The sequence below is a fragment of the Fusarium verticillioides genome, chromosome 1 (assembly GCF_000149555.1).
Source record: "Fusarium verticillioides 7600 chromosome 1, whole genome shotgun sequence".
Lineage (NCBI taxonomy): Eukaryota > Fungi > Ascomycota > Sordariomycetes > Hypocreales > Nectriaceae > Fusarium > Fusarium verticillioides.
Window position 1 is genome coordinate 4,865,161 of NC_031675.1, and position 24,656 is coordinate 4,889,816.

Here is a 24,656-nt window from a genome sequence, read left to right on the forward strand (position 1 = left end):
TCCCGCTTTCATCAATAGTCAATTCCTACTAGGTATGAGACAAAAAGAACCAGTGATGACATCAAATTGGACTGGCTTAGAGCGAATGATCGGCCACTAGTGTCAAGAGACAAGGGGTCGATAGCAACGAGCTCAAGGTCAGGACCAAGATAAGGAACGCGGGATAACGGGAGACGAGGTAATTAGAGAAGCGAAAGTATCAATTAATCGCATAGTCAAAAGTTTGATGATGCTTAATGAAACGAAACTATCCAGGCATCAGTGAATACCTAGGAAGAACCAACCTACAGTCGTGAAGTTTAGCCGGTCGGTCTCACGGCGTTACAGGACCCGAGACAACCCCCCGCAAACAGAAGCGTTGCTGGTAGATCCCGATGGATGAAACGGGATGATGATGTTAATGATGGTGGTGTTCCGGGGGATCAACACGGATGAAACAGTGCATGATGCAACGAGGGGGAACAGTTTGTAACAGATCTAGCCATTACAACATGACAGAGAAACAAGGCTGAAAACAATTGTAAGCCATGTTGATTCTTTTGGCTCAATGTATGCACTAGAGAAGGGCCGATAAAACGTGAGTGTAATTGTCAGTGGATGACTCGAGGACAGCGAAATCACGACACACACCAAGTATCACATTATCAGAGTTGCGTGTGCCCAGATTACATACATACCTAACAGTTTTATCCTTGCAAAGCTGGCGAGAATATTGGCGAGCCAATAGGTTGGTTGAAGCTTGGGAACTTCATTTCGCTCTGTCTTGGCTACTCGCTTCCTGACAGAGTAATTAATCGCCCAATTTCGTCTGATCAGAAGCGTCATGAGTTTGGATATTACTCTGTACATTGTATCCGTAGTTTCTCAAGTCCATGAGGGGGACAATTGCATGTGAGTGACATGTCCCTCGGGTCCTCATTTCTTTCGAGTCCTTCCATATCTTGTCTTCTTTTCTTCTGTACACAACATTCTGTGCTTCAGACTTGAGCGCATCATCATCTGTCCCTGCTCTTCCTATTGGACCAATACTCCCCTCTATCGAGACAGATACGGTCTGCTGCATCTTAAGTTTCCAAGGATATCACCCCCGCAAACGCCCCCAAATCTCACTCACGTCTATCTATCCGTGTCGTTATCTGCCGCTACTCGCCTGTAGGCTAGGCGGCCTTGCAAGACATTGATTGATGTGAACATCTGCTACCCGACCGCTTCAACTCTGGAACCCCCGCATATCACATCTCTTGTATTGTCTTACCGCCTCTCAACAACTTGTAGTCGAATACTACTGCGACTACCACTGTAACGGGACATCGGCACTCGATCACATCATCACAGGTTCGCAGACCGCAGACCGACGTTGGCTTGGCGATACCCACGGAACCAGATACCCTGGCCAATCCCTGGTCAGCGTCACAGCCTGTGGACGAAGAGGAAGAGTCTAGAGAAGAGAGGAGTGAAAAGGACTCAACAAGAACTCTCTCCACTGAACCCCACGTGCCAATGCGCTTGATGAGGCTGAATCTGGTCTAGAACGTCTTGACATTGGTTCAATCACTTGGCTTCGCTGCCACCGAAACCCAGTTTTTCTACTACCAAAGGTTAGAGTGTCTCTGATTGAAGAGCCTACTGTAGGTACAGTACCAGGCTGTAGGCATCCTTTTCCCATATGCTGAGCTGATCTAGTGCTGAGTGATAGTGACTGCTGTGTAGGTAGAGTACAGCGATATTTGACCGGTATCTGCCTTCTCCGGCCGCACCGCCATTCTCAAATTCGACCTCCACTGCCTCCGCCGCTTTCACCGTCGTAATCTGCCGCCTCTTACACGGCCACAGGCAGAAGGATAAGAAAAGACACAGACAGAGGTTTTTATCGTCCCACCCTCCCTGTTTTCTCTTTCCCCTCATCCTTTTGACTTTCTTTTCATTTGTATCATTCCAAATCAAAAACTCAACTCTTGTGTCTTGGCTTTATCGCCGCATTAAACTCTGGTATTCCTTGGCTGAGGGACTCGAGTCCAGAAGTGAGAGTCAGTTGAGTTGAGCTACTGGTACGGTACCTACAGGCTACCGCTACCGCCGGGCCCGGACTCCTCCTTTACAGCAGTAACCCCACCCACTACGGAGGACCTACTCTCGGTTCTCTAGGACCTAGGAACACCCCTGATCGTTCTAAGGCCAGGCCTCCCCGACCCGACCTGTCCGAGTCTTTTCTCTTTCTCTGCGACATTTCCTTGTTGTTGTCACTCAATCAGTTCTTCTTATCTTGTTTACTTGCATACGCTGGTCGTTGAGAGAGCGAAGAGAGTGTATCTTCTGTGAAGAACCTTTGTGCTGTGTGGAGGTGACTTGTCTTTTCATTGTACAACTTGAAAGAAAAAAGAGAAGTCAACTTCTTTCATGATGCTCTGAGATACGCTGGGCGTGCGACAGACTCCTCACCCTCCGCCTGCGCTGCGCCCGTATCCGTGCAACGGCGACAAGACGGACGCCCAACAACACCAGCAAACACAACACAGAACCCCTCGTATACCTCTTTGACACCATTTGAAACCCCTTCTGGTTCTTCTTCAACCTCTCTTCTACACTATTGCCTATTTTTTTTAATGGCAATGGCGCAGACCAGCAGTTCGTTACCGGGTCACCTACACGGTCACGGCTTCGGGCATGGTAATCAACACGGCCATGGGCATGCTAAAATAACAAAACCTCGCAGTCGACCTGCTGTGAAGCCCATCCTCAAGAAACTGCAATCGCACCACTCCCACTCGGAAAAGAATTCTCTCGATTTGGATCGCGGTTGGGACGAGCAGGGTCAATTTGGTTATTCCTCGTATAATGTGGACGGCGACGACTCGTCTTATACGGCAGGTGCATCAGCACTGCCAACACCTGCCGCACGCGCACGCGATGTCAGCTTCTCTATATCGGCCACGGATCTGAGCAATGGAGGTGCTCGCTCAAACAAGTATTCGCAAGGGCATGCTCGTTCTACCAGTGGCACTTCTCATGCTTCTATTGCGACTTCTGCTAGCGGTGGCAGAAACGGCTCCTTTGTGCATCCTTTCCAACAAACGCCGCGCACCTCAACACCACCTCTCTCCTACGCCAACTCGCTCGCTTCCCTGGACAATACCACCGGACCTCGCGATTATTCTCCCACGATAACTGAGAACGAAGACAATATCGACTCTCAGAGCCTTCAGACTTCGACTCGTGCCTATCATTCTGGTTCCCGGCCCCGCCGTCCCTCTCTTGCTAGTCAGCGCACCAGCTCGTTATCAGATGTGACTCAACCGCTGCGCATCACTACCAACGGCCGCGCCGCCCCAGGAATATCTGCGCGAAAGCCTCATGGCATCGTGACTCGCAGCCGATCTGACCTCCACCTGAACACAGGCTCAACCACGGCTCTCGACTCTGCGTCAAGCACCAGCCCACCTTCTGGTTCCTTTGTTTCGCCCCAGATGATCGCTGCGTCTACATCTTCCAACGCAATGTCGCCACTCCGGAGCTCTCTCGACATGAGCGGTTTCCGTCTCCGCTCACGCAGCGAGGTTGACACTGTCACCCGCCAGGAGAACGTCCGCGAGGCCCGTCGTAAGTTTGAGGAAAAAGAACGAGCCAAGGAGGAAAAGTACGCCCGTGAGCAGATCCGCAAACAGGAACGTGCAGAGAGTCGCGAAGCCCACCGCTTCAACAAGAATGGTCGCAAGGGTAGCTTTGGAACCTCTCGAATCTCGTGTGATCGTGTGTCCAGTAGTACTGACATCCGACCTTCGATCTCCCGTAAGACTACCGGCACTGGCGTGGGTCTGGGGTTGACCACCGAGAACGAGAAGGTCGACTTTGGTACCCGCAGCTACGATACTGTGCCTACAGGCCAGACACCTGGCGCTAGAGCTGACGATGTGCACTTTCAATCAACTCACCGAACCAAAACCACCAAGCGAAAAACTACCAGTGCTTGGACCGCTTTTGTTCTGTGGTTGAGAACGCGACTGCTCAAGCTTGGTCGAAGATAGGAGAATTTTGCCAGCGAGACCAAAACCAAACTCAAGACCAAATTCTCTGGCCCAAAGAAGGGATTCGTTGTCAGAACTCCCTATCAGCAATACCAGCCGCGACAGCAGACCAGCGCCTTTGACGCATACTGCTCATCACCATATGCTCCTCGCCGATGAATCCACGAATGCTTTTCTCGGCAGATACTCGGCGAGCACAAATTTACAGCTAGCCATATCCTTCACTACGATACCTTGAATTTCACCTACGGGAAGCAGTATATCCCTCACTTCCCATTCGCCCACGTATAACGCAAGCGCACTCACGGCCTTTGGAGCAATGTGGCATGGAAACAAGCGAGTTTTCACGGCCAGGAGGGACGTTATCTTTTGACATTTTATAGGCAAGGAGTTGGGGTTTACCACTTTTGTTTTTTCTTCTACTTCTACGATTGACATGCATGGTTGCATCAACGGACTCGAGCTACGCGGGATGACATAAAGAACTTTGTTCTTTGATATGGGACGATTTGTTGCATTGTTGTTTTTTTCGAGTATCATTTCCAGCTCGGCTTGTACGGCTGTGGCATATCGGATGGAACGGCTTAGGCGCTTCTACCATAGAACCGGATCAAAACATGAACAGACATGACCGGCAATTTGCCTCACTCACGTTAACGTTACGTCTCCTCCCTCTCTTGGCAAACATCCTGTGAAGTAGCACAGCCCCCAATTCTAGTGACTCGAGTGTCGGGCCAAGAAGAAGATAAATCCATCGTACGTGTGTCTCACAGTGGCTCAGCTTTGCCTCCTGTGCATCCCTTTCACATGACAGTAATCAATCGCACATGACGTTCGTTTGCGGTCTTTGACAGAGAGAGTGGGTCGGCTTAACGGAGATCCTCAGTGTGGGGAGGATTAGCTAGACAAGGGTCTTGAAGGCATGGATCTCATGACCTCTCTAGCCTCTTTTTGATGGTCCAGCGCTAAGTCATTGCTCGAGTCCTACCTATGGAGACCTTAATCTGGGGTTATGAGACAGAGCGTTATTGCTGAAGATGAATGCAGACAATATTTGTCTCATTCAGGAATGAGGAGAAATGGATTTGTGGGTATCACGATACAGTGATCTCTGAAGTGATGAGTATACACCAAAACAAACGGAGTACTTGTACAATTCGTAAGGCATAGATAGCAAAGTGATCATGAAATACAGTAATAGACACATTTCCAGCAATGAATCACTACAGCTTTGGCCTGGCAATATCTACGGGCGTCCACCAAGGGTAGATTTTGGGCGCATTCTTGTCCATAGTCCCCGTGAAATCTGGCTTCCTCTTGCCCAAGAAGCTATTCATCCCCTCTTTCGCATCCTTGCCTGTGAACAAGTCCCAAAATATCTTGCTCTCAAGCAAATGCGCCTCCTCGGGCGACGAGGCTCCCCTGTAAATCATATCCTTCATTACCCGCGCAGAGACACCACTTACATTAGCCGCTATTTCATCCGCGATCTTGAGCGCCGTGGGAAGAACCTCTTCAGGTGCAACAATCTCGCTGAAGAGACCGTCAAAAAGCTTGTGAGTGGCAGGGTAGACAGCGCCAGTGGTGGTGAGGTGAAGTGCACGGCTTGTTCCTATGAGGCGTGGGAGGAAGAAACTGCTGCATGCCTCCATGCTGAAACCACGGCGACCAAACACAAAGCCAATCTGGGCGTCGCGGCTCACAACGCGGATGTTGGCGCCGAGAGTCATTGTGATACCCACGCCAACAGCAGAGCCGTTGATGGCGACGATAACAGGCTTGTTGCAGCGATACATAGGCAAAGTGACAATGCCGCCCGAGTCGCGATGATCGGCAGCATCTTTCCCCAGCGCATGTTCCTCGTTGAAGTCCATACCAGCGCAGTACATGCGATTCTTTGGATCCGATGAAGTGAGAACTATGGCGCGAACGCGAGGATCAACAGAGAGTGTGTTGAGCGCATGGGAGAGCGAAGCCGCCATTGTGTCGGTGAAAGCATTACGAGCTTCAGGACGGTGAAGCTTTATGACTATGACATGTGTGACTTCTTTGGAAGAGGGGGGATGATGGAAGAGCTGAAGGGTCGGGAGGTCGAGGGCTGCATAGCTGTCGGGAAGCGAAGGCGATGCCATTGCGATTATTGGTATTGCGAATAATAAATGAAGTATGAAAGAGTGAAGATGAGGTCAGGACGATGTTGATTTAGAGTGCGATGGATTGATTGGGCTTCAGTTGAGCCGCGGAATGGTGACAACGTCTCTGGCTGACTTACAAGGTTGAGCCGAGGTGTAAGCTACCTAAATAGGAACTAAGGTGTAGAAGCGTTGAGTGAGTGTCGCTGTCGTTCGAACATACCCGGTATCTGTATAATATTCCTGGCTTCTCAAGTGAGTAAAGGAGACTGGTGAAATGAATGAAATAGGAATGATGATGAGAGAGCATGTGAATGCTAGTATCACATGTAATAAGGGTATTGGCCTAACCTAGAGATCGTCAATGTCATCGTCAAGCGGCCAGGCGGCTTGATTTCCGCACACTGTTGTCTTGATGAGAACCAAAAGCAGTATTTGTTCGGACTGTATCCACTTAGAAAATGAGAGAAAAACCATATCAAGATATAGATCTATTCGACCTTTGCCCTTGGCTGTTCTCACATCGTCAGTCTGAAGGTGCTTATTCTACCTAGCTGGCCAAGGTACAAATGGGTTTCAAAGTTGTCTTTGAGGGTTGCATTCTATGGATGTTTTCACCTATTCTTAAATATGGGATCTATGAATCTTTCAATGAGACCACTCATATAGTATTTGGACCTTTTGTCTACTCTATCATGATATGTAATAATATCGCTTGTCCAAGTCCATCGTCAAACAATTATTAGATTATACAGTCTATAATAGCAGTACTTCGCACTCCTCGGACTGTACACACATGACTAATCCTTGGTTGACCAGCCAAAAAACTCCGGAAGCCCAGATCAACCAGCAATGCAAAAGCCTCTCCACAAGCTCCAAGTTTTAGTTGAGCCGTTCTGACCAAAGACGCAGACACAAGAGACTATGCTGTCTCGAGTCTTGGATTATGGTCTATCAATGGGAACCACACAAAGATGTGTGCTACCAGCTTTATATCAATGAGCGTCGGTCCCTCGAGGATATCATGGTGCACATGAAGAATGTTTACCAGTTCACGCCGAGGTAAGTGCTCAGTCAGTGTAAGTGACCGCTCTCGTCGACTTAACTTACACGACCTATTTCAGCAAACGCGCTTTTCAAGTTCAGTTTAGTCGATGGAAGTTTCCCACAAAACAAAGACTAAAACACAAGGATGATCGACTTGTGAAGCGCATCCATGAGCTCTGGAAGAGAAATGTCCCTCAAAGTGAAATGCTTAGAATCCTTACTGATGAGGATGGCTTTGACATCAATTCCCGTGAACTCATGAGAGTGCGTGCCCGCAATCGATGGCTCCTTAGAGTTCGAAATGGTGACCGAGCAAGATCTGGTGGTGATGCTGAACCTGAGGATGGGAGTCTTGAGAATGATACTTCACTAGACGACAGAGATGTGACCATTCCATTGCCTGACCAAGAACCCAGAGATCCTGACCACCCAACACCATATGCCCCTGAAAACTCAACGCCTGAAGATGCCACCTCTGTCCCAACAACGCCCAAGCCACGCAAGATTAGCAAAAGACAAAGCCGAAGAAATCGTCAGCATCTCTCTGAATCAGAACACATTGTCCGTTTCCCATCTGAAATGACCTTGAACGATTCCAAAGAAGCCCTCGGTCTCGATGCGACCACTTACGCAGAAGCTCGCGAGTGTTTTTCTCGAATCTGTCAAGAAGAGTCCATCGTCAAAAAGACCCAAGCTGGACCGGGAAGATGGGACTATGTCAAGAACCGCCTGATCCATGAGCGCCCACACCTACAACAAGCTCTTTGGCTTTCCAAAGAGGGCCTTGAGAGGAAGCAGCTTGCCTTGGACGTTATCTGCACTGACGTGACCAAGCGTCTACGCAACCAGGATACCAGAATGACTCTCGTTGATGCAAAGAACGAGCTAGGTCTCAACCCAGAAGAGTCTCATGAAATCCGCGCTGCTTTGCATGAAGTGCTGTGTGATGCGAAGTTTACATGTAAATCTGATGGAACACCAGAGCAGTGGGAAGAACTGAAGAAGCGATGGCTCGAGAAGTCAGAACGCATGCGGACAATCCCTCTCCATGGAAATGATGAATCATCTCGCCGAAAAATCAAGGCAGTCGAGATCGTCGCTCGAGATGTGATCAAGAGAAGACGCGACGAGAAGAGATCCAAAACCACCAAGAGTGGCGAAGCTCCTAAGCAGAAAGAGTCAGGGATGCGCAAATCTCAGAATGACAGACCACAACATACTGTTCAGAACTCGCAACTCACCGAGGCTCAACCAAACATATATCAACAACAGACCCAAAGAGCGATAGAGACCCCCCCTGCCTTCGGAGTGGCAGAGAGGGGAGCCCCAGGGTCCAGTTCACCTGCGGATCCGATGATGGATCAGCCTATGGACGACAGTGGGTTTGAGCCAGTCCATGAGCCAGTCGACTCACGTATTGCCTATACAACAACTGGTCAGCCGCCAACACCGCAACGGCCAGGACAGGTACAATTGCCGGCTCTGGGCATGCCGGCTTCTCAGGGTGTCCTACCTCAACCTCATAGAATGCTGGGCTCGTCCGCTGCCAACACCGTGCCCATGGATGCTCAGTACGGCTCATCGATGTACTTGGGGAATCAACCTCAGGCAAACTATATGCAACAGCAATACGTGCAGCACCAATTCTCGGCGCCCGCGCCCAGTGCAATGTTCTCGCCTGTGCCTTCAGTGCCTGCGGTACCATCTTCTTTTGCAGTATTTATGCGGTTGCACCCTTCTTCGACATATCCGGCGAATACTAGCATGTGGATATCTACAATGTCTTCACAATCAATCCAGGAGTTACGCCAGGTCGCGATGACCAAGTTTCCCGGGGCGATGTGTCTTCGTATCGAGGGTATCATTAAAGACCCCAAGGGTAACGAATTAACCCTTCAGATACAAGGAGATGATGAGTTAGCAGCCTACTTTGACCACATGCAGAGTGGAACGCCGACTTTTACTGTTCAACTTGTCCAACACGGCAGCATATGATCACTTGGTGTACCCATGGTACGTATGATGACAACGACTACAAGAAAACGGGCGGACGGAGTTTCGGGACAGTATACAGCATTTGATTGGGCAGTTTTGCCAGTTTTCTGGGCGTTCGGACGGAAGCACTGGGAGAGCGGACTTGGTCTCCGCGATATTTTGGAGAATGCGGCTGAAACGTTCATCAACGGCGGTGGCCAATCTCCGAAGATCTGACGTCTCGGCCATTGTGATTAGGATTATATGGATACGTGAAAACATTCACTGCCTCAGAACATACAATACAGGATAAAGGTTGATTTTGAGGTTCATTGAAACAGGATTGGTAATACATGATAGTGAAACTGGCCGAGGCCGGCGGTGACGTGCTTTGATGTGATAATTGCTCTTCAACGTGCCCCCTCTATAGTCGATATTCATCCTTGAAATCACATTGAGCATCCACTTTGGTCAGATTTCAGCCATCGATAGATCCTGTCTTACAAGATTGAGCCCGGCCGGTACGGGTCGGTATCGAAGATATGAGAAGACGGACATTACACAGCGCGACTGCTGAATTATATCGAGAAACCAAGAACGAAAAAGGCAAGTATAAGAGGAAATAGAATAACACAACCAATGAGAATTAGATAATGGCCTCCACGCCGTAGCAGATCTAATCGAAGCCGATCTCAGGGCCCTGAAGACGTCCGAACAAGGCCCCGTGATGTGGGGTTCGGGAATTATAGTGCGGTATTCCAACTCCGTCCTAACAATTTTCCATTGCCGTCGACTTCAACACTTAAGCTCGACAACAACCTGTCCTCGTCGGCCAATTCCTATCCCGACACAATCCTACAGCTTCGGCCAACTCCTCTACACCCTTTTACGACCTATATATCTTAATTATTCCTGCTCCCGGCTTTCAACCTCTGCCTGCGCACAATCTACATCGTCATGGCTTCTCTTCAATTGCGCGCTCAGCGTGCTGCTCTTCGGAGCTTGTGGACACCCACCACAGCTGGTTGTCGAACTACAAGGTTACCTGCGTCTTTCTCCCACTCTTACGCTACAGAGATCGAGCCTGAAAGACCGAATAAGAACACCCCCGCCCGACAGAGTAACGAGACAAAGGTGGGAAGGACATTCCAAGGACAGGTCATGGGCAGTATTGGATCTCGATTAAGGCGGGAGCGGGAGCAGAGGGAGAAGTACGAGGAGTGGCGCAACATGACAGATCCCACAAGGAACTGGATGGTGACATTTGGTATGTTCAATCACTCGTTTAAAGACCAAAAATCTAACAAATGATAGTCTTCCTCTCAGGCGTTGGTATCTCATATTGGCTTGGTACATATTGGCCAAGAGACCCCGAGCCTACGTCGACACTACCCCTCAACAAGTCCAAAGCTCCAAAGCACAACACAAAGCTTGAGAACATGCAGGCTGCCTGGGCCGACTTTGTCAAGATCGTCGGCCAAGACAATGTCAGCACCGCCGAGAATGACCTCGAACACCATGCGACATCCAGTTGGTCCTCTCACCAGGCTGGCCCCGAAGACCGACCCTTTTGCATTGTCTATCCCTCGAGCACTGAAGAGGTGTCTGAGATTATGAAGGTTTGTCATAAGCGCAAGATTCCCGTTACAGGCTATAGCGGCGGTACCAGTCTCGAGGGTCACTTTACACCTACCCGCAAGGGCATCTCCATCGACTTTGGTCGTATGAACAAGATAATCAATCTTCACAAGGAGGATCTAGATGTTGTTGTCCAGCCTGCGATGGGCTGGGAAGCTCTGAATGACCACCTGGGGCATGAGGGTCTCTTCTTCCCTCCCGACCCTGGTCCTGGTGCTATGATTGGAGGCATGATTGGCACTGGGTGCAGTGGCACCAATGCCTATCGCTATGGTACTATGCGCGAGTGGGTTCTCAGCCTGACTGTCGTTCTTGCTGATGGTACTGTCATTAAGACCCGGCAGCGACCTCGCAAGAGCTCTGCCGGCTACGATCTCACCAAGCTGTTTATTGGTTCCGAGGGTACCCTTGGCCTCGTGACTGAGGCTACTCTCAAAGTTACCGTCAAGCCCGAGTCTACCAGCGTCGCTGTCTGTAGTTTCCCCTCTATCCGTCATGCCGCTACGTGTGTGAGCAAGGTCGTGGCCCAGGGCATCCCCGTCGCTGCCGTCGAGATCCTCGACGACAACCAGATGAAGTGCATCAACGATGCGGGTATGACATCGCGAGCTTGGACAGAGGCAGCAACACTCTTTTTCAAGTTCGCCGGAACTCCCGCCGGTGTTAAGGAGCAGGTTGCTCAGGTGCAGGGGCTCGCTAAGCAGGCTGGCAGCAAGACCTTTGAGTTTGCGAAGAGCCAAGAAGAGCAGGACGAGCTGTGGAGTGCACGAAAGGAGGCTCTCTGGAGTACCACAGCTGTCAAGAAGCCCGGTGACCACGTGTGGACGGGCGATGTCGCTGTGCCCATGAGCAAGCTACCAGATCTGATTGAGGCTACCAAAGAGGACATGACAAAGAGTGGCCTGTTTGCTTCCATCGTAGGACATGTCGGTGACGGCAACTTCCACACTATTCTGCTGTACAACGATGCTCAGCGTGCAAAGGCTGAGGCTGTCGTGCATCGCATGGTCAAGAAGGCTGTTGAGATGGAGGGTACCGTCACGGGTGAGCACGGTGTTGGACTTGTCAAGCGGGATTATCTCCCTCACGAGCTCGGCGAGTCTACAGTTGACGCTATGCGACAGGTAAGAAATAATGCCCTTATATTGAAATGAGAAGTTCGCTGACAGCCAATGCAGATCAAGAAGGCCTTTGATCCTCTATGTTTGCTCAACTGTGACAAGGTTGTGCGGGTGCAAAAACCTAAGAAGGGGGAGGTCGACGAGTGGTAGAGAGTTGCGAAATATGCATGATATTGGAAACGGACAGGAGGAAAGGGAGCATGATGATACCTGGTGTAGCGTGTACGATGTAGGAATAGATGGCTTGGACGGCAGTCACAGAGACCCGTCATTATGAAAGCTTGTGTATAAGATCAGTTTAGCGGAACGCTTGATAAAGGTTACCTTGATGGTGCATAACGGTGTATTGCTAATTATGAAAAGTCGATTTAGGTGTTGGCCACGCAATCCACTTAGAAATGTACTTCTCTTCATCTGTTGCTTTTGAAGTGCCAAAGGCCCTATGATCTTCGGTGACTAAACATATTCTTCAGGCTAATGTAATTACCTGCAACGTTACCCCAAGCCCATATGAGCTTATGAGAATTTATTACACTCAGCTCCTGGAGGGTTCGGGTTGCTTGCATAATTATATTGAGAGATAATCGTTATATAACACTGAAGCCAGCCTTACAGAGACATCGAGAAAGTCTTTCACCTGGAAAAAATACTTTGGGTATTGTGAAAAACCAGCTTGTAGTAGATGAAATATAGGAGTACAGCATGCACCTCAGGGCTTCAGGCTACGGAATATTAACAGGCATCTCGTGATCTCGGAGTGTGATTTATATAGGGTTCATAATGGCTTATGTCCTCTAAACTACAACGCAAGATACTGGCTCGCCGTCTCGTAGTCTGATCCACCATCTTCTTATTAGAAAGTTCCTTGGATGTGCTTCCTTCAATCCAATATTAGCAAGAGACTCCTCATTGTGTCACCATAAATAAACATTACACATACCGACCAACCCAACATCTACCATGGCGATTCAAATTGCCCTTGTTGGTTATTCCCAGTTTGAGTCTGAGCCAAGCTCGATCCTGGAACCTGACCAAGACCCGGACCTGGGCCCTGATTCTGATTCTGACTCTGACTCTGATTCTGGGTTGACCTGAGACCGTACTCAGCATTGAATGCGCATAAATCAGAGGTAAACATACGGTTGATGGTTGCTAGTCAGAGGCCCGATATTCCACTGCTGGAAGATCCGGTCTAGTCGCGCCGTGATGAGCTTGACACGCTTCTCGCGGAGGCTTTTGAGCGCATCTTCGCTCTCGAGAATACCTCTGTTGACCTCGTCGCTTAGTGTGTACAGAGATTTGAGTTTGCCTTCGAGCTCGTCGATCAGCTTGCGGACGGCTTCTTTGTCGACTGGCTCTGTAGTGTTTTCCTTTTCTGTAGACGACATGGCGATTTCTTGGTTGCGAACGCAGAACAAAAAAATTTGTTGTCTAAAGGTATATTAACTGGCGAGGGGGAGCGAAAGTGTAGAGAGTTGAGGTTGACAGTGAATAACTGCAGGATGCTGAGCAATGTAGTTGTGGAAGATCTTACCTCCCTTGATGCACTTGCGTGCATCTCGTGCCCCTTTCATCAAATTGCATAAAGAATGGCAATGTAGCAACTCGCCAGAAAAGGATAAAGTAAAGATATATCAATATGAATTTACAGGAAATCTAAGATCATAAGGACAAAGGTATCGAAGCAAACGAAACTGAGCCTCTCTATCGACTCTTCCCAAACACCATAAACTCCCCCAGACAAAATCCAAACGTTACGCCCTAGATTAAAACACTGTGACAGTGTTGACATGCCCATTCTTCAAAACTTCAAATACCAGCCCTGGGAATCCATACAGCGTGGTCGTGGAATCACCGTTTGTTTCTGCTCTTCTTGCGCCGCTCTCCTCCCACCCTCCTAAGAACTCACAACTACTACCTGGACTATCGCCCCAGCCACGATTAAGAACCATGCCGCGTTGTCTTTGCTGAGAGTCGTTTCGCGGGAATGCAGATGCCCATGCAGCATTCATACGGTCCTCTATTTGTGGGAATGGTGTTTCCGAATCGGTCGGTCCGTTGCCACCATTTAGAGAGTCCAGGTAGGCGATTTCCCAGCGACAGCGGCGATGGCGGTTGAATTCATAGGAGCCAGGTATGTTACCATGTAGAACCAGCTTTGTGGCTACTAACCGATCGGGGGAATGGGATATGATGCCGTTCTGGCCCTCTGCTTCACTGACTAAGCTGCCAGGAGGAGCTTGTGATGGAGGCACACGAGTCGATATTAATATGTCAAACCCAAGATAGAAATAATTATAGAAACATTCGCCATTTGTGTTAAGGCCGATCTGATCATCGACGGCTTCTTCGTTGTCTGATGCATCAGACCCCTCGTGCATGGAAGACTGATCTGTATCGGTGAGATCTTCGGGTCGGCCAATTTCAGCAGCAACTGGGCGACCTTTGGCGTTGCTTGCGGTACGCATCTTATGAATGACCATTTTCTGGTCATTCTTGCGATAGATGGCATTTGGAGGCCCCAACTCCATGAGGAGATCTTGAGGTGTTGTCTCACCAAGGGTGATCCAGAAAGAGTTGCTGGTCCATTTCTTGAAAAGCTGAATCTTTCCAGCTCCATGTAATCGAACAAGCGAAATTTCGTCGGGGTAGACATCTTTACCTCGAGGAATCACGGTAGTTGACTTGATACTGGGCAGAATCTCTGTCCAAAGAGTCGGTCTAGCATCAGCCCAGGAATCACCACTAAAGACAGCCATCGAGGTTGCGACTTGGCTAGATGCCGATGCAAAAGTCGACACTACGTCTTTCTCAGGCGAGTACTCGTAAGGATTAAGCGCGAAGTTGAAGGCGACACCAGGATAGGACAGGACATAGATGCCATGATCGTGACCGCTAGATGGCGTAATAAATTCACCGGCGTACGTAGGGCCGAGGAGTTTATGGTATATGTGCCGGAAAGTCGGTCCTGATGTCGAGTCACCTGGTGAAGGAGATCCAGGGGTACCAGCAGATGGTTTTACAAGATCTCGTTCTTTGAAGGTAATATGATTCTTGGTAAAGTCGGTAACCTCGATAAGACGCAGACGCTGTTCGGGGCCGTCAAATCTTAGTCGTATACCATTCCCAGGGAGTTCAACGCCAACGGGTTCGGTGACAGGTCGGTCAGGGGAGTAAAGTAGCTCGATTTTCGGGAAGCGTTGGGGTTCAGCTTTTAGACGGGTAAGGACATCGTGAAGAGTTGCTCCAAGGACTGTGAATATGTCAGTAGATGTTACTAATTTTAATGATGCTTTAGCATACCTAGGAAGCCCAGTGCTCGGCCAGGATAAAGCTGCGCGGTAAAGAGTGACATGTTGATGGCGATGATATTGTAGATAAGTAGGTAGCTTATCGCGGAGCTATCCCTGGAGGGGTTGCGCTATGTAAGAGCTGAGCTCCTAGGAGAGCTTGGTAGACTGTATGTTGCTGACCATAGATGAGTCTTTTGCTAAGTGGGAGATTAAGAGAGCAGGGCCGTGGATACGTATAGAATTAAATCAAAAGAGAACGGTCACGATGTTTGTTGATGTTGGAGTCTTATCGAGTGAGGAGTGACAAAGATGCCATGTGATGCGATGCTGTGACGCGGGGCACTAAATGCACTAAAGGGAGGTGAGACTTAGTGCTACCTTACCTAGGTAGGTACCTTAGTACCTTAGTTTGGGATGACGTAAGGCAACCACATGGTCTTTATACTTGTATACTGCTCATCTTATCTGTGGACTTTGTTGTTTTAATACTTCATTCAATTGGTTTGTTGTTCGTCTTATTTGACTAATCCGTTCCTTTAATCTATATAAATTCTGTGTCAGACGCGTAAATGCTTGTGTATTCAATGTGCAAGGATTAGTTCCTCTAAGCATATCGCCTGTGATGGCGTCTAATTCGAGTGACGGACGAAACGTGGTCCTAATGGATCGGATTGAGCTATAGTTATTCCGTAGTATGATTGGTCTTTTCGTATCGAAGAATCGGCTGCTCCATGCAAAAAGTTGATTGTTCCTGAACGAAAACCAACCTCTCTAACTCTTCTCTCATGATTGAACTTATACGAGCCTCGGCAAATGGCATCTCATTCATGAACCTCGTGTGGGGCAGCCTAGGTTGGCGTTCTAGGGGTCGTAAATGGCAGACGCAGATGCAGCCTAAGCTCAGCTTAGCTTAGGAGACAGTTGAACCTCTTATTTATCTCCAGACCTGCTCTATAGGACATCACTCTTGCTCTTGCTGCTGTTTCTGCCCTTTATATAAACTGTGCAGTCTCCTTACCCCAGAGTCTTCCCTCAGGCTAACACAATCCTCCGGATCTTCCATCATGGCCCCCTCCGACTTTGCCGACTATCCTAAGCCTGTCGAGGCTCCAGCAGCTTCATACAACCCCACAGTCGAGAACAATCCTACATTCAGAGGCATTCCTCTCGTAATTGGTGCTAATCTGTGAGTTCTATATCCTGTGGCTGATATCCTTACCGAAGCTAAAGCCTTGTAGCATCGCCAAAGTTGGGTTCCTTCAACAGTATTTCTGGGATAATGCCCACTTTGGCACTATCAAAGACATTCCTGCTCTTGATGATATTCCCTACAGGTTCCATGTATGAAAGGTCATTACCTCGTCCAAAATGCCACATAGCTAACGTCTCCAGCCTACCGTAACTCCCCTGGGCCCTACAAAGCCTATGCTTGACTTTGAGCCTAAGCTTCTCAAGTCCCAATATCCAGATTCCAAAGCACGCTATTACACTGCTAGTGACTACCATGAGATGTACAAGTCGGGCCAACTGACACCTCTTCAAGTCGCTGAAGCTCTCCTCCCCCAAATCTCTAGACCAGATGGCAAGTATTCTGATGGCTGGGTTGATAATCACGGCAAAGATCATTTAGTGCTCGAGGCTGCCAAAGCATCAACTGAGCGTTATGCTGCCGGCAAGCCACTGGGTGTATTAGACGGTGTACCTATCGGTGTCAAGGACGATACCGATGTTAAGGGATTTCATAACCACATTGGTATGAAATATGACCCCTCCATCGAAACTTTCAAGGAGCAGAAGGAATCGTCGTGGCCAGTGAAGAAACTCCAGGAGGCTGGTGCTATAGTCATCGGAAAGAATGCTATGCATGAGCTTGGCTCTGGTGAGTCCATACACAAGGTCTTTCTCATTCATTCACTGACCGTGATCAGACACCAGCGGATGCAATGTAAGCACAAGGCGCTTCATACAAGTCGTCACTAACGAATCCAGGCTGCACAAGGAACACCCACTAACTGGCTTAACAAATCCTACTATCCTGGCGGTTCCTCCTCCGGGGGCTCATCCACTGTCTCAGCTGGTGTTGTCCCCATCGCGGTTGGCACCGATGCGGGAGGCAGTATCCGCATTCCTCCAACTTTCAATGGCGTCTACGGACTCAAGACCACACATAACAGGACTATGTTTATGAACAACACCATGTGTATCACCGGCCCCATCGCCGCAACTGTCTCAGACCTGACTATTGCCTACCGCGTCATGTCCCAGCCTAACCCAGATTGTCATATCCAGGGCCGTTTTGCTCGTTCTGATCCACCGCCAAAGGGTCAGAAGAAGGTCATGGGGATTTACCGCGACTGGTGGAACAAGGCTGACCCTCGTGTCAAGGAGGTCTGTGACAGGGCGGTCGATTACCTCGCTAACAAATGCGGTTATGAGATCATCGACGTCACTATCCCCTACATCCCCGAGGCGCAACTTGCGCACAGTGTTGTCTGTATCACTGAAATGGCCGAGTCAGCCCGTCGACGAACTCCCAATCCCGCCGACTGGCTCTCGCTGGTAGGTCCCGCTAATAAGGTCGTTATGTCTGTCGGTACCAGGACTCCTGCAGCCGATATGCTCAAATACGGTGCTTTGCGAGAGCTCATAATGCAACATCTCGCCTACTTGTTCCAGAAGCACCCTGGCCTTCTTATCATGACACCCACAAGTCCCTTGATCGGATGGCCTATTGTCCCTGGTGATCAAGCCTACGGCATGAGTGATACCAACACGACTATTCGAAACATGCTCTACGTCTTTTTGGCCAACTTGACCGGCACGCCTGCGGTATCAGCTCCTGTGGGATACGTGGATCCGGATCAGGGTGAGGGTAAGCTCTCTATTGGCTTGATGGCTACAGGAGAATGGGGTAGTGAGGAGCAGCTCCTGGCTTGGGCAGCAGAGGCGGAGGAGTATTTGCATAATTCTACAGAGTCTGGCCGGCGCCGACCTGATGAGTGGCTGGATGTTGTAGATCTGGCTAAGCAGAAGGCATAAAGCCAATGTACCAAGATGATGCTTTGATGTTTTCAACTCAGGTCGCAAAAATGAAAATTGAATATGGAGTCTTTTAATTGTTGTTTAGCATGTGCTGATCAAGGGTGCTTCTTAGCAACTCCTCTTGTGACTACGCAACTATTGGGATTATTTAGACAGGAACTTAGAAGCAAGACTCATAAGACCGGAAGCGCCACCCTGCTGTCCACCAGCACCGGCCTGGTTCTTGAGGTACATCTTGAAAGCAACTTCACCAGCCTGCTGGATGACGCTCTCCTTGCTCGTGCCCTCGGATACCTTGCCTGATGCGGCCTTGTTGTCAAAGAGCTATGAATTTATATTAGACGTTGACTTATACGTGTGCTGTACCTCAAAACTAACCTTGCTAGCTTCGGCCAAGGCAAGTCCCAAGAACGCTGTCTGGCTGTTGGCACCAGTGCTGCTTTGGCCCTGGCCCTGGGTGAACATCTTAAGAGCTTGCATAGCAGCAGCGGTACCCAGACTCTTGCTGTCTTGCTGGGAGTTGTCGTCGTTGTAGGTGTTCTTGTGCTGCTTGATGGCATCTGACGGTCATATATCATCAGCATGTGTCTCGCCCATGGAACAAAAATCTTGAAAAGATGGCTTACCTTCCTCATCAAGGTCCTCATCAGCAAGCTTGTTCTGCTTCTGTCCGAGAGATCCTAGAATGCTTCCAAACAGATCCTTGTCACCAGAAGATCCTGCCTTCTGATGGGCTTCCTCCTTGGCGTTGTCAAAGTCGACGTTTCCACCAAGGAAGCTGGAAAAGCCACCGCCACCCTGAGACTCTGTGTATTGTTAGATTCGCTCGTTCGATTGGAAGTTTGTGATAATGACTAACGGATGCCACCAGCAGGAGGGTACTGCTGTTGTTGGCCATACTGGCCCTCTTGTTGTCCGTAACCTTGCTGCTGGCCATAGCCTTGGCCTCCATAACCCTGCTGCTGTCCGGGTCCTTGCTGCTGGTGTTCTAGAGAGAATATCAATTAGCTGAAGCTACCTGGGGTTTGTGTTATGGTTGGAATGTCGAGATCTGGAAGACAACGCCTAGCTGTTGCTTTAACGCCCCTCAACGTTCGGAGGTCGTATGAGGGGCATCATGGATCCTTGGCGGGGTAATAAGAGCTACGAGGTAAAATATGAGGACAGAGACATTAACATACCCTGACGCTTGTCCTTGTCGTCGTCAAGATAGTCCTTAGCGGCGTTGATGAGCTTATCCATGATGGCGACTGTAGCTTGAGAGGATGGCGAATGAATTTGTATTGGAAAAATGTTTAGTTTCGAGAGGGAAATGTTTATGAGAGAGAGGTTGATGATGCAAAGGATTAAGTTGAAATAGAGAGGGGTCCAAGTCTCAGGTACTGTCTGTACATTGAGCTTGGAGAACGAGGGCCCAATCAGCTCAGTTAATGAAACCTCTGTTGCATGGCCCTCTAACTACCTAGCAGTGCCTAGGTTCCTTAGGTACCAGAGTGTATCACTGTTTGTTATGCTGTATTATCCATCCAATACTCTGCTGCGGTCCCCCTCGAGGTGTCTGACGTGGATCCAGCTGTACAAGCTACAGTACAGCTGCCTTCATAATTATGGGGAGCTTGTCACGACCTACGCAATCCATTCGGCCTTAGTGGGACTTGGGGCACTAGCTATTGCTTATTTCAGCTGCCATGATAACTTCAGCTGAACTGCATCGTCACTTATGGAAAGAAGAAAAAAACCGACTGACTGTATTGGCCCACAATGAATAAGGCAGCCAGAGGGCAATGGGGTTCATGTCGTTGCATCTTTCAGTCACGACAGTCACTCTACAAATAATGCGTCAATTCATATACGTGGCGCATCAAGGGCGCGCACGTCAGCTATGTCTGCCCAAATGCTCCCTACACTCCAGGTATCTGTGTTGTAGTCCCAGTCGTGACAAATCAAATATCCAGTCCAGTCGTGAGCTTGCAAAAAAGAAAGTAATCAAGTAAACAACCGGCTGTGAGCGTCTCGTGTATCCCGCTTTTCGCCATCCAAATCAGTAATTTCAGCCCAAACTCCATCGTGCCCCAGGCACCGTGTCTCTAGCCAGCTCGTCTTATATCATGGCAAACACTGCTACTTGCTGCCCTTGTCTCGGTCGTCTCAGGCATCTTGCAGGCCGGGAGATCGATAACTCGTTGGGAGCCATTTCGTCGCCCCCGTGATCATACAGGTTGATCCACCGTAGGAGGATGGCTGGTGCTGGTTCTCTTCTTCTCCCTCTTGGCCCAGCGTAAACCGCAGGCGTTGCATAATGTCTTCGGCCCTTGGGGTCCCTTTCTCCATTCCGGCGAGTCCAGGGTGCCTGCGTTATGTCATTATTGGTACAACAGGCCACTTGCGTCGAAAAAACCACTTACCACAGTCCGTACATACATATTCTTCAGATGTCTTGAGCTTCTTCTTTTTATCGCCGGTTCGAGGATCTCGCTCCATCGGAATTGCAATTCCTGCATCACCCTTGATCAGGGTCGGGCTAGCATTACCAGTTGTAATTCCCCGGCTTCGTTCGCCCTCGATATATCGCAATCCCGTCAACATCTCAATCGTATCTGTGTGCGATGCTCCCTCGTAACGTGCCATCTTGTCCTTCAGCGAATCCTGCCGACCACCTGCGACTGAGCCTTCGAGATTTTCACGTGTAAGAGCTTTATTGAGAGCTGCTCGATCGGCCTCTGTCATTCCTCTTTCGCTACCCGGGCGATAAAAGGTTCCCGAGGAGACGCCGGTTCCTTCAGATGGGGTCATGTCTGACCGACCCTCTTGGCTCTGTAGCCACTGCTTTTGCGCCTCGTCGTTTTCGGCCTCCTCTTCACGACGGAGCTCGGCGATACGGCGCTTTAACCTTTCATTTTCGATCTTATGCTCAAGGAAAGAGTCTAGAAGTCCAGCGTTTTTGGTGGGATACGGTCGCGCCATCATAAACACGGCCTGGCAGAAGGGCGATTGATTATTTGGATTGGGGGCGAACTTGGCGCCAGCGATGTGAGCATGGCCGACAGTCTCAAAAATCGCATATTCGGCGTCCTTCTTTTTGAAACGGTAAAAAAGTCGTAGCGGGTTGCCTGACGCGATGGATTCATTGAGTTCTGCGACAAAAACACCTTGGTCATCTGGGTGGATCAGGTCTTTGAGAAACACATCTTGAATCTCCTCTACACTGTATCCAGTGACCTGGAGAATACTAGGCGATGCGTATTTGATGCGCCCGTTCGCATCAAGAATCTGCAAAAAGTCCCTGAGCTCTTCCACAACCTTGGCGGGCCAATTTCTTCGCTTGGTGAACTCAGTGAGGGTGCTGGCGCCAGCGAGATTCATCTGAGCAAAGGCGCCAGCGGGGAGGGGCCCTGCGCCAGGAACATTGTTCGCTGCTGTGTTGAATTGATTTTCAGCTCTCGCGACAGACTCTTCTGTGGCCGATTGCCCATTGCCGAAAGAGCCGCTCATGTTGGATTCATCTGCGGATTCGAGGTTCATTGGAATATCTGTTATGCCACCGAGCATACTATTGTCGAGCATGGCCATAAGATCGTTGTCCTGACCATCAGCGCCCATCTACAAAATCGGGTTAGCCGACATGATCGAAGATCAAGGTTGCGTTGACCTTGGCCGATTGGGGGGGCGCTATAGATAGGGCCGGAGCCCCGGCGTCGGCGTCGGCGTCGCGGGGAGGGGAGTGGTAATTGACCTGGCCACCCGTCATATCGGGGAGAGAACCAATATCGAGGTTGAAACCGTAGAAATTGTTGAAGTTGTTCGGATGAGGGGCGCCTTGGGGCGGAGGAGGTGGTGGAGGTGGTCCGTGGGACATGGTTGCGGCGCATTCATGTGGCAGTCGAGTATTCGAAGTTGCATTGGCGAGTACCCGGAAAGGGCAATTCCAGTGGCCTTGGGCGTGGCCTTGGTGGTCTCTTTGGCGCTCGACTCAGTGGATGCGACAGCGGTAGCGATAAGAGCTGGGGGTGAGTTGTCCAATTGGAGATATTGTTTCAATGGCTTGAGTACCATGAGAAATTCTGAAAAACGAAAAGATATTTCCGGGGGGTAACAAGGTATTCTGGGGTCGTATCGGTGTTTTTTATCCTTCAAATTTGTTTTTGGGTATGGCGAAGGCGAATTCTTGAGCTCAACATCTAACTCGAAACGTAGAAATGGATGTCGAGCTTCCCCTCTCTACTTTCCACTGAGACAATGAACAGCAAAGAGCATCGAGTAATCGGCCAGGAACAAAGTGGTAAAGAAGTTGAAGTCGTCCCTATTAGCCGCGTACAAAATGTTAGAAACAACAACACAAATTGAAAAATGACGTTGGCATGATGAAATTAAATGAAGACACAGCGCTGAAGGGGCTTGAAAGAGATGTTGTATGGGCACGGGCACAGATTGGAGTTACCTGGCTGACAGTACTCAGATAGAAGGGACGCCTGATATAGCAAGAAAGTATAGGACATGTGAGAGGCAAGATTGTGAAAGGCTTTGGATGAACTTTCTGTGACGGGGGCAAAATGAGATGAGATATCAGCAAGCACATATCCATCTGTCATGTCACCTACCTACACCACGGTTTCTAGTAGCGGCTTTGGATAACAAAGAATGGCCCGCTTTCTGAGTCAAGGCGAGGCTCAGGATCGCTTTGAAAGGTGCAGATCGTTAGGTTCACAGCAGAGACAGAGATTGAGAGCGACTTTTAATTCTTTCCCTTGCTTGGGTCTGATGACAGGGCAGCAAGCAGGCTTGTGGTGTGTCCATCTCAATCAGTCCATAGACTGTCATGGCAGACTGGGCAGCTCAGAAAAGCAAGTGTGGCCAGGTACTATCCAGGGAGTTAGCCACTGTAAAGCATGGCACTTTTGGAGAATTGGATTCTTTCACACATGGGAATTTGGGCTGCCTTGGACTGAACTGGGCATGAAACGTCACCTCTTGTGTCCGGGGCCCAATCTGCACTGCTCGGCAACACCCCCTGTTCTTGTCATTAGCCTCATGGGCACTTGTGCAACCATTGAACCGGTGTTCCGGAGGTTATGCCCCGACAAAAGTGGGCTGGTTTCTCACAGGAGTTTCTCCAGCCGGATCTATTGGTTGACTGCATCGGCGTAGTCCGTTCTAGCGCACCCTTGGATCGCCTTAGCGGGATCCATCGTAAAGGGTCCAGCGGCAGTAAGGTAGCGCAAGCCAAGCGCCAAGGTAGGCCACCATCCACAGTGGCTGACCAATATTTGTAGCATCTCATTCGAGGCTCGCATCCATGAGAAACATCGATTCTCGTAGGCTTTCATGATGTCTGATTAGTTCGACATTCAGGGGATCATCGCGGGGCAGCTACGGGGGTTTGTTGGAGAGATTCGTGGCCGAGATATCAGGGAAAAAAATGGCATCGGGGAACAAGAGATGCCCAAGAGGCGAAGAGAAAAGTGCCATGTCTTGTTCAAAACCACATAGTAGGCTGCACGTCTGCACGTCTCGTTAGCCGATCCTCGTAAGCAAATCTTTCCCAATTTTGTCGCCTCATCTAAAAAGTCTGCTGTTTTCTCAGTTTTTCATGCAAGGAAAATAGAAATATGTCACTGTTATGGCACAACTGCTGTCGCCCAAAAGAAAACCGCGCTACTGGACTGCTTGAATGTCCCTGAGCGCAAGAAAACATCTAACATGAAGCTAAGGAGCCCAAAATTAACTGGTCTAAAGACCTACCAAGATATACTAAACTTACCTATTTATTTCTATCACTCAAGACAGGGGCTCCAAGTTTTCTTACCTGCCTAAAAATCCTAAAAATGGCCGTACTTCGTTGCTTCTTCAGCTCTCTGGACCCTTCCAGACCCTTAGGCTCTGAGGGAAATCGTCAAGCAATGTCGCTCCAGCTGTAAGGGCTATAGGGGTCTTGGGTCTACATCGTACAAACCCAAAGCGGAGTGGCGCCGGGACCTACCTGGTGTGGGTTTGTTTGCGTTCTGACCTAGGGACGTTGGAGGTTTGGAGGTCTTGATTTTTGGGGGTCTCTGGAGACTTGCCACTTGATGATCTGCTGACGTCAAAAAGACGTAATCTTCTAGTCGATCTCATCGATTGATGAAACGTCACAAACTTGTACTTGCCGTGAAAGATGAGAAAATGAAACAGTTTCGTCAGCGTCAAAACGATGCTAAAGCGTAGAGTATTGTTGAGCTCAAACAACTTCCCAAAACTGGCCATTTTTGGAGAAATGATTAGTGAACAGATCATGCTGGCAGGCAGGATGGGGTCAGATCATGGTACTTTCCATCTTCTCTTCCCAGTGAAGTCGCGAGAACCCCGGCTAAATCAAACACGTGCTTACGCATCGACTGTTCCTGACTTTCT

General features: G+C 49.4%; 10 protein-coding genes across 26 annotated transcripts; 5 read left to right on the forward strand and 5 right to left on the reverse strand.

The window, feature by feature from the left end:
* Nucleotides 1–983: 983 nt before the first annotated feature.
* On the forward strand, nucleotides 984–1,181 carry FVEG_00486 (hypothetical protein; the record flags this gene model as incomplete). Its single annotated transcript, XM_018886985.1, has 1 exon — nucleotides 984–1,181. The coding sequence occupies one exon, from the start codon at nucleotides 984–986 to the stop codon at nucleotides 1,179–1,181; it is 198 nt and encodes a 65-aa protein (XP_018742660.1).
* Nucleotides 1,182–2,234: 1,053 nt separating this feature from the next.
* On the forward strand, nucleotides 2,235–4,733 carry FVEG_00485 (hypothetical protein). The gene has a single exon (XM_018886984.1). It carries the CDS (start codon nucleotides 2,604–2,606, stop codon nucleotides 4,020–4,022), a length of 1,419 nt encoding a protein of 472 aa, XP_018742659.1. The 5' UTR covers nucleotides 2,235–2,603; the 3' UTR covers nucleotides 4,023–4,733.
* Nucleotides 4,734–5,087: 354 nt separating this feature from the next.
* On the reverse strand, nucleotides 5,088–6,452 carry FVEG_00484 (enoyl-CoA hydratase). The gene has a single exon (XM_018886983.1). It carries the CDS (start codon nucleotides 6,152–6,154, stop codon nucleotides 5,246–5,248), a length of 909 nt encoding a protein of 302 aa, XP_018742658.1. The 5' UTR covers nucleotides 6,155–6,452; the 3' UTR covers nucleotides 5,088–5,245.
* Nucleotides 6,453–7,017: 565 nt separating this feature from the next.
* On the forward strand, nucleotides 7,018–9,562 carry FVEG_00483 (hypothetical protein). The gene is made up of 2 exons (XM_018886982.1): nucleotides 7,018–7,216; nucleotides 7,279–9,562. Exons 1-2 carry the CDS (start codon nucleotides 7,101–7,103, stop codon nucleotides 9,194–9,196), a joined length of 2,034 nt encoding a protein of 677 aa, XP_018742657.1. The 5' UTR covers nucleotides 7,018–7,100; the 3' UTR covers nucleotides 9,197–9,562.
* Nucleotides 9,563–9,932: 370 nt separating this feature from the next.
* FVEG_00482 (D-lactate dehydrogenase (cytochrome)) lies at nucleotides 9,933–12,350 on the forward strand. The gene is made up of 3 exons (XM_018886981.1): nucleotides 9,933–10,442; nucleotides 10,490–11,937; nucleotides 11,992–12,350. The coding sequence occupies exons 1-3, from the start codon at nucleotides 10,133–10,135 to the stop codon at nucleotides 12,082–12,084; spliced, it is 1,851 nt and encodes a 616-aa protein (XP_018742656.1). The 5' UTR covers nucleotides 9,933–10,132; the 3' UTR covers nucleotides 12,085–12,350.
* A 539-nt stretch (nucleotides 12,351–12,889) lies between these two features.
* Nucleotides 12,890–13,322, reverse strand: FVEG_14671 (hypothetical protein; the record flags this gene model as incomplete). Its single annotated transcript, XM_018903623.1, has 2 exons — nucleotides 12,890–13,025; nucleotides 13,075–13,322. The coding sequence occupies 2 exons, from the start codon at nucleotides 13,320–13,322 to the stop codon at nucleotides 12,890–12,892; spliced, it is 384 nt and encodes a 127-aa protein (XP_018742655.1).
* Nucleotides 13,323–13,700: 378 nt separating this feature from the next.
* FVEG_14670 (hypothetical protein) lies at nucleotides 13,701–15,289 on the reverse strand (the record flags this gene model as incomplete). The annotated part of the gene is made up of 2 exons (XM_018903622.1): nucleotides 13,701–15,187; nucleotides 15,238–15,289. The coding sequence occupies 2 exons, from the start codon at nucleotides 15,287–15,289 to the stop codon at nucleotides 13,701–13,703; spliced, it is 1,539 nt and encodes a 512-aa protein (XP_018742654.1).
* Nucleotides 15,290–16,049: 760 nt separating this feature from the next.
* FVEG_00480 (hypothetical protein) lies at nucleotides 16,050–18,395 on the forward strand. Its single transcript, XM_018886980.1, has 5 exons — nucleotides 16,050–16,413; nucleotides 16,466–16,568; nucleotides 16,620–17,106; nucleotides 17,156–17,172; nucleotides 17,217–18,395. The coding sequence occupies exons 1-5, from the start codon at nucleotides 16,292–16,294 to the stop codon at nucleotides 18,264–18,266; spliced, it is 1,779 nt and encodes a 592-aa protein (XP_018742653.1). The 5' UTR covers nucleotides 16,050–16,291; the 3' UTR covers nucleotides 18,267–18,395.
* FVEG_00479 (hypothetical protein) lies at nucleotides 18,276–19,823 on the reverse strand. Its single transcript, XM_018886979.1, has 5 exons — nucleotides 19,451–19,823; nucleotides 19,129–19,257; nucleotides 18,896–19,075; nucleotides 18,648–18,829; nucleotides 18,276–18,593 (listed from the first exon to the last, which is right to left on the reverse strand). The coding sequence occupies exons 1-5, from the start codon at nucleotides 19,509–19,511 to the stop codon at nucleotides 18,414–18,416; spliced, it is 732 nt and encodes a 243-aa protein (XP_018742652.1). The 5' UTR covers nucleotides 19,512–19,823; the 3' UTR covers nucleotides 18,276–18,413.
* A 187-nt stretch (nucleotides 19,824–20,010) lies between these two features.
* FVEG_00478 (cutinase palindrome-binding protein) lies at nucleotides 20,011–24,484 on the reverse strand. Of its 17 annotated transcripts, XM_018886977.1 has the most exons (6): nucleotides 23,189–24,484; nucleotides 22,868–23,127; nucleotides 22,708–22,803; nucleotides 22,003–22,569; nucleotides 20,675–21,869; nucleotides 20,092–20,619 (listed from the first exon to the last, which is right to left on the reverse strand). In XM_018886977.1, the coding sequence occupies exons 4-6, from the start codon at nucleotides 22,123–22,125 to the stop codon at nucleotides 20,480–20,482; spliced, it is 1,458 nt and encodes a 485-aa protein (XP_018742643.1). In that variant the 5' UTR covers nucleotides 22,126–22,569; nucleotides 22,708–22,803; nucleotides 22,868–23,127; nucleotides 23,189–24,484; the 3' UTR covers nucleotides 20,092–20,479. The 17 variants fall into 17 exon arrangements, with proteins under 17 accessions (XP_018742635.1, XP_018742644.1, XP_018742645.1 ...); XM_018886962.1 differs by lacking the exon at nucleotides 22,708–22,803 and having other exon boundaries at nucleotides 20,011–20,619; nucleotides 20,691–21,869; XM_018886978.1 differs by lacking the exon at nucleotides 22,708–22,803 and having other exon boundaries at nucleotides 20,011–20,619.
* Between the last annotated feature and the right edge of the window lie 172 nt (nucleotides 24,485–24,656).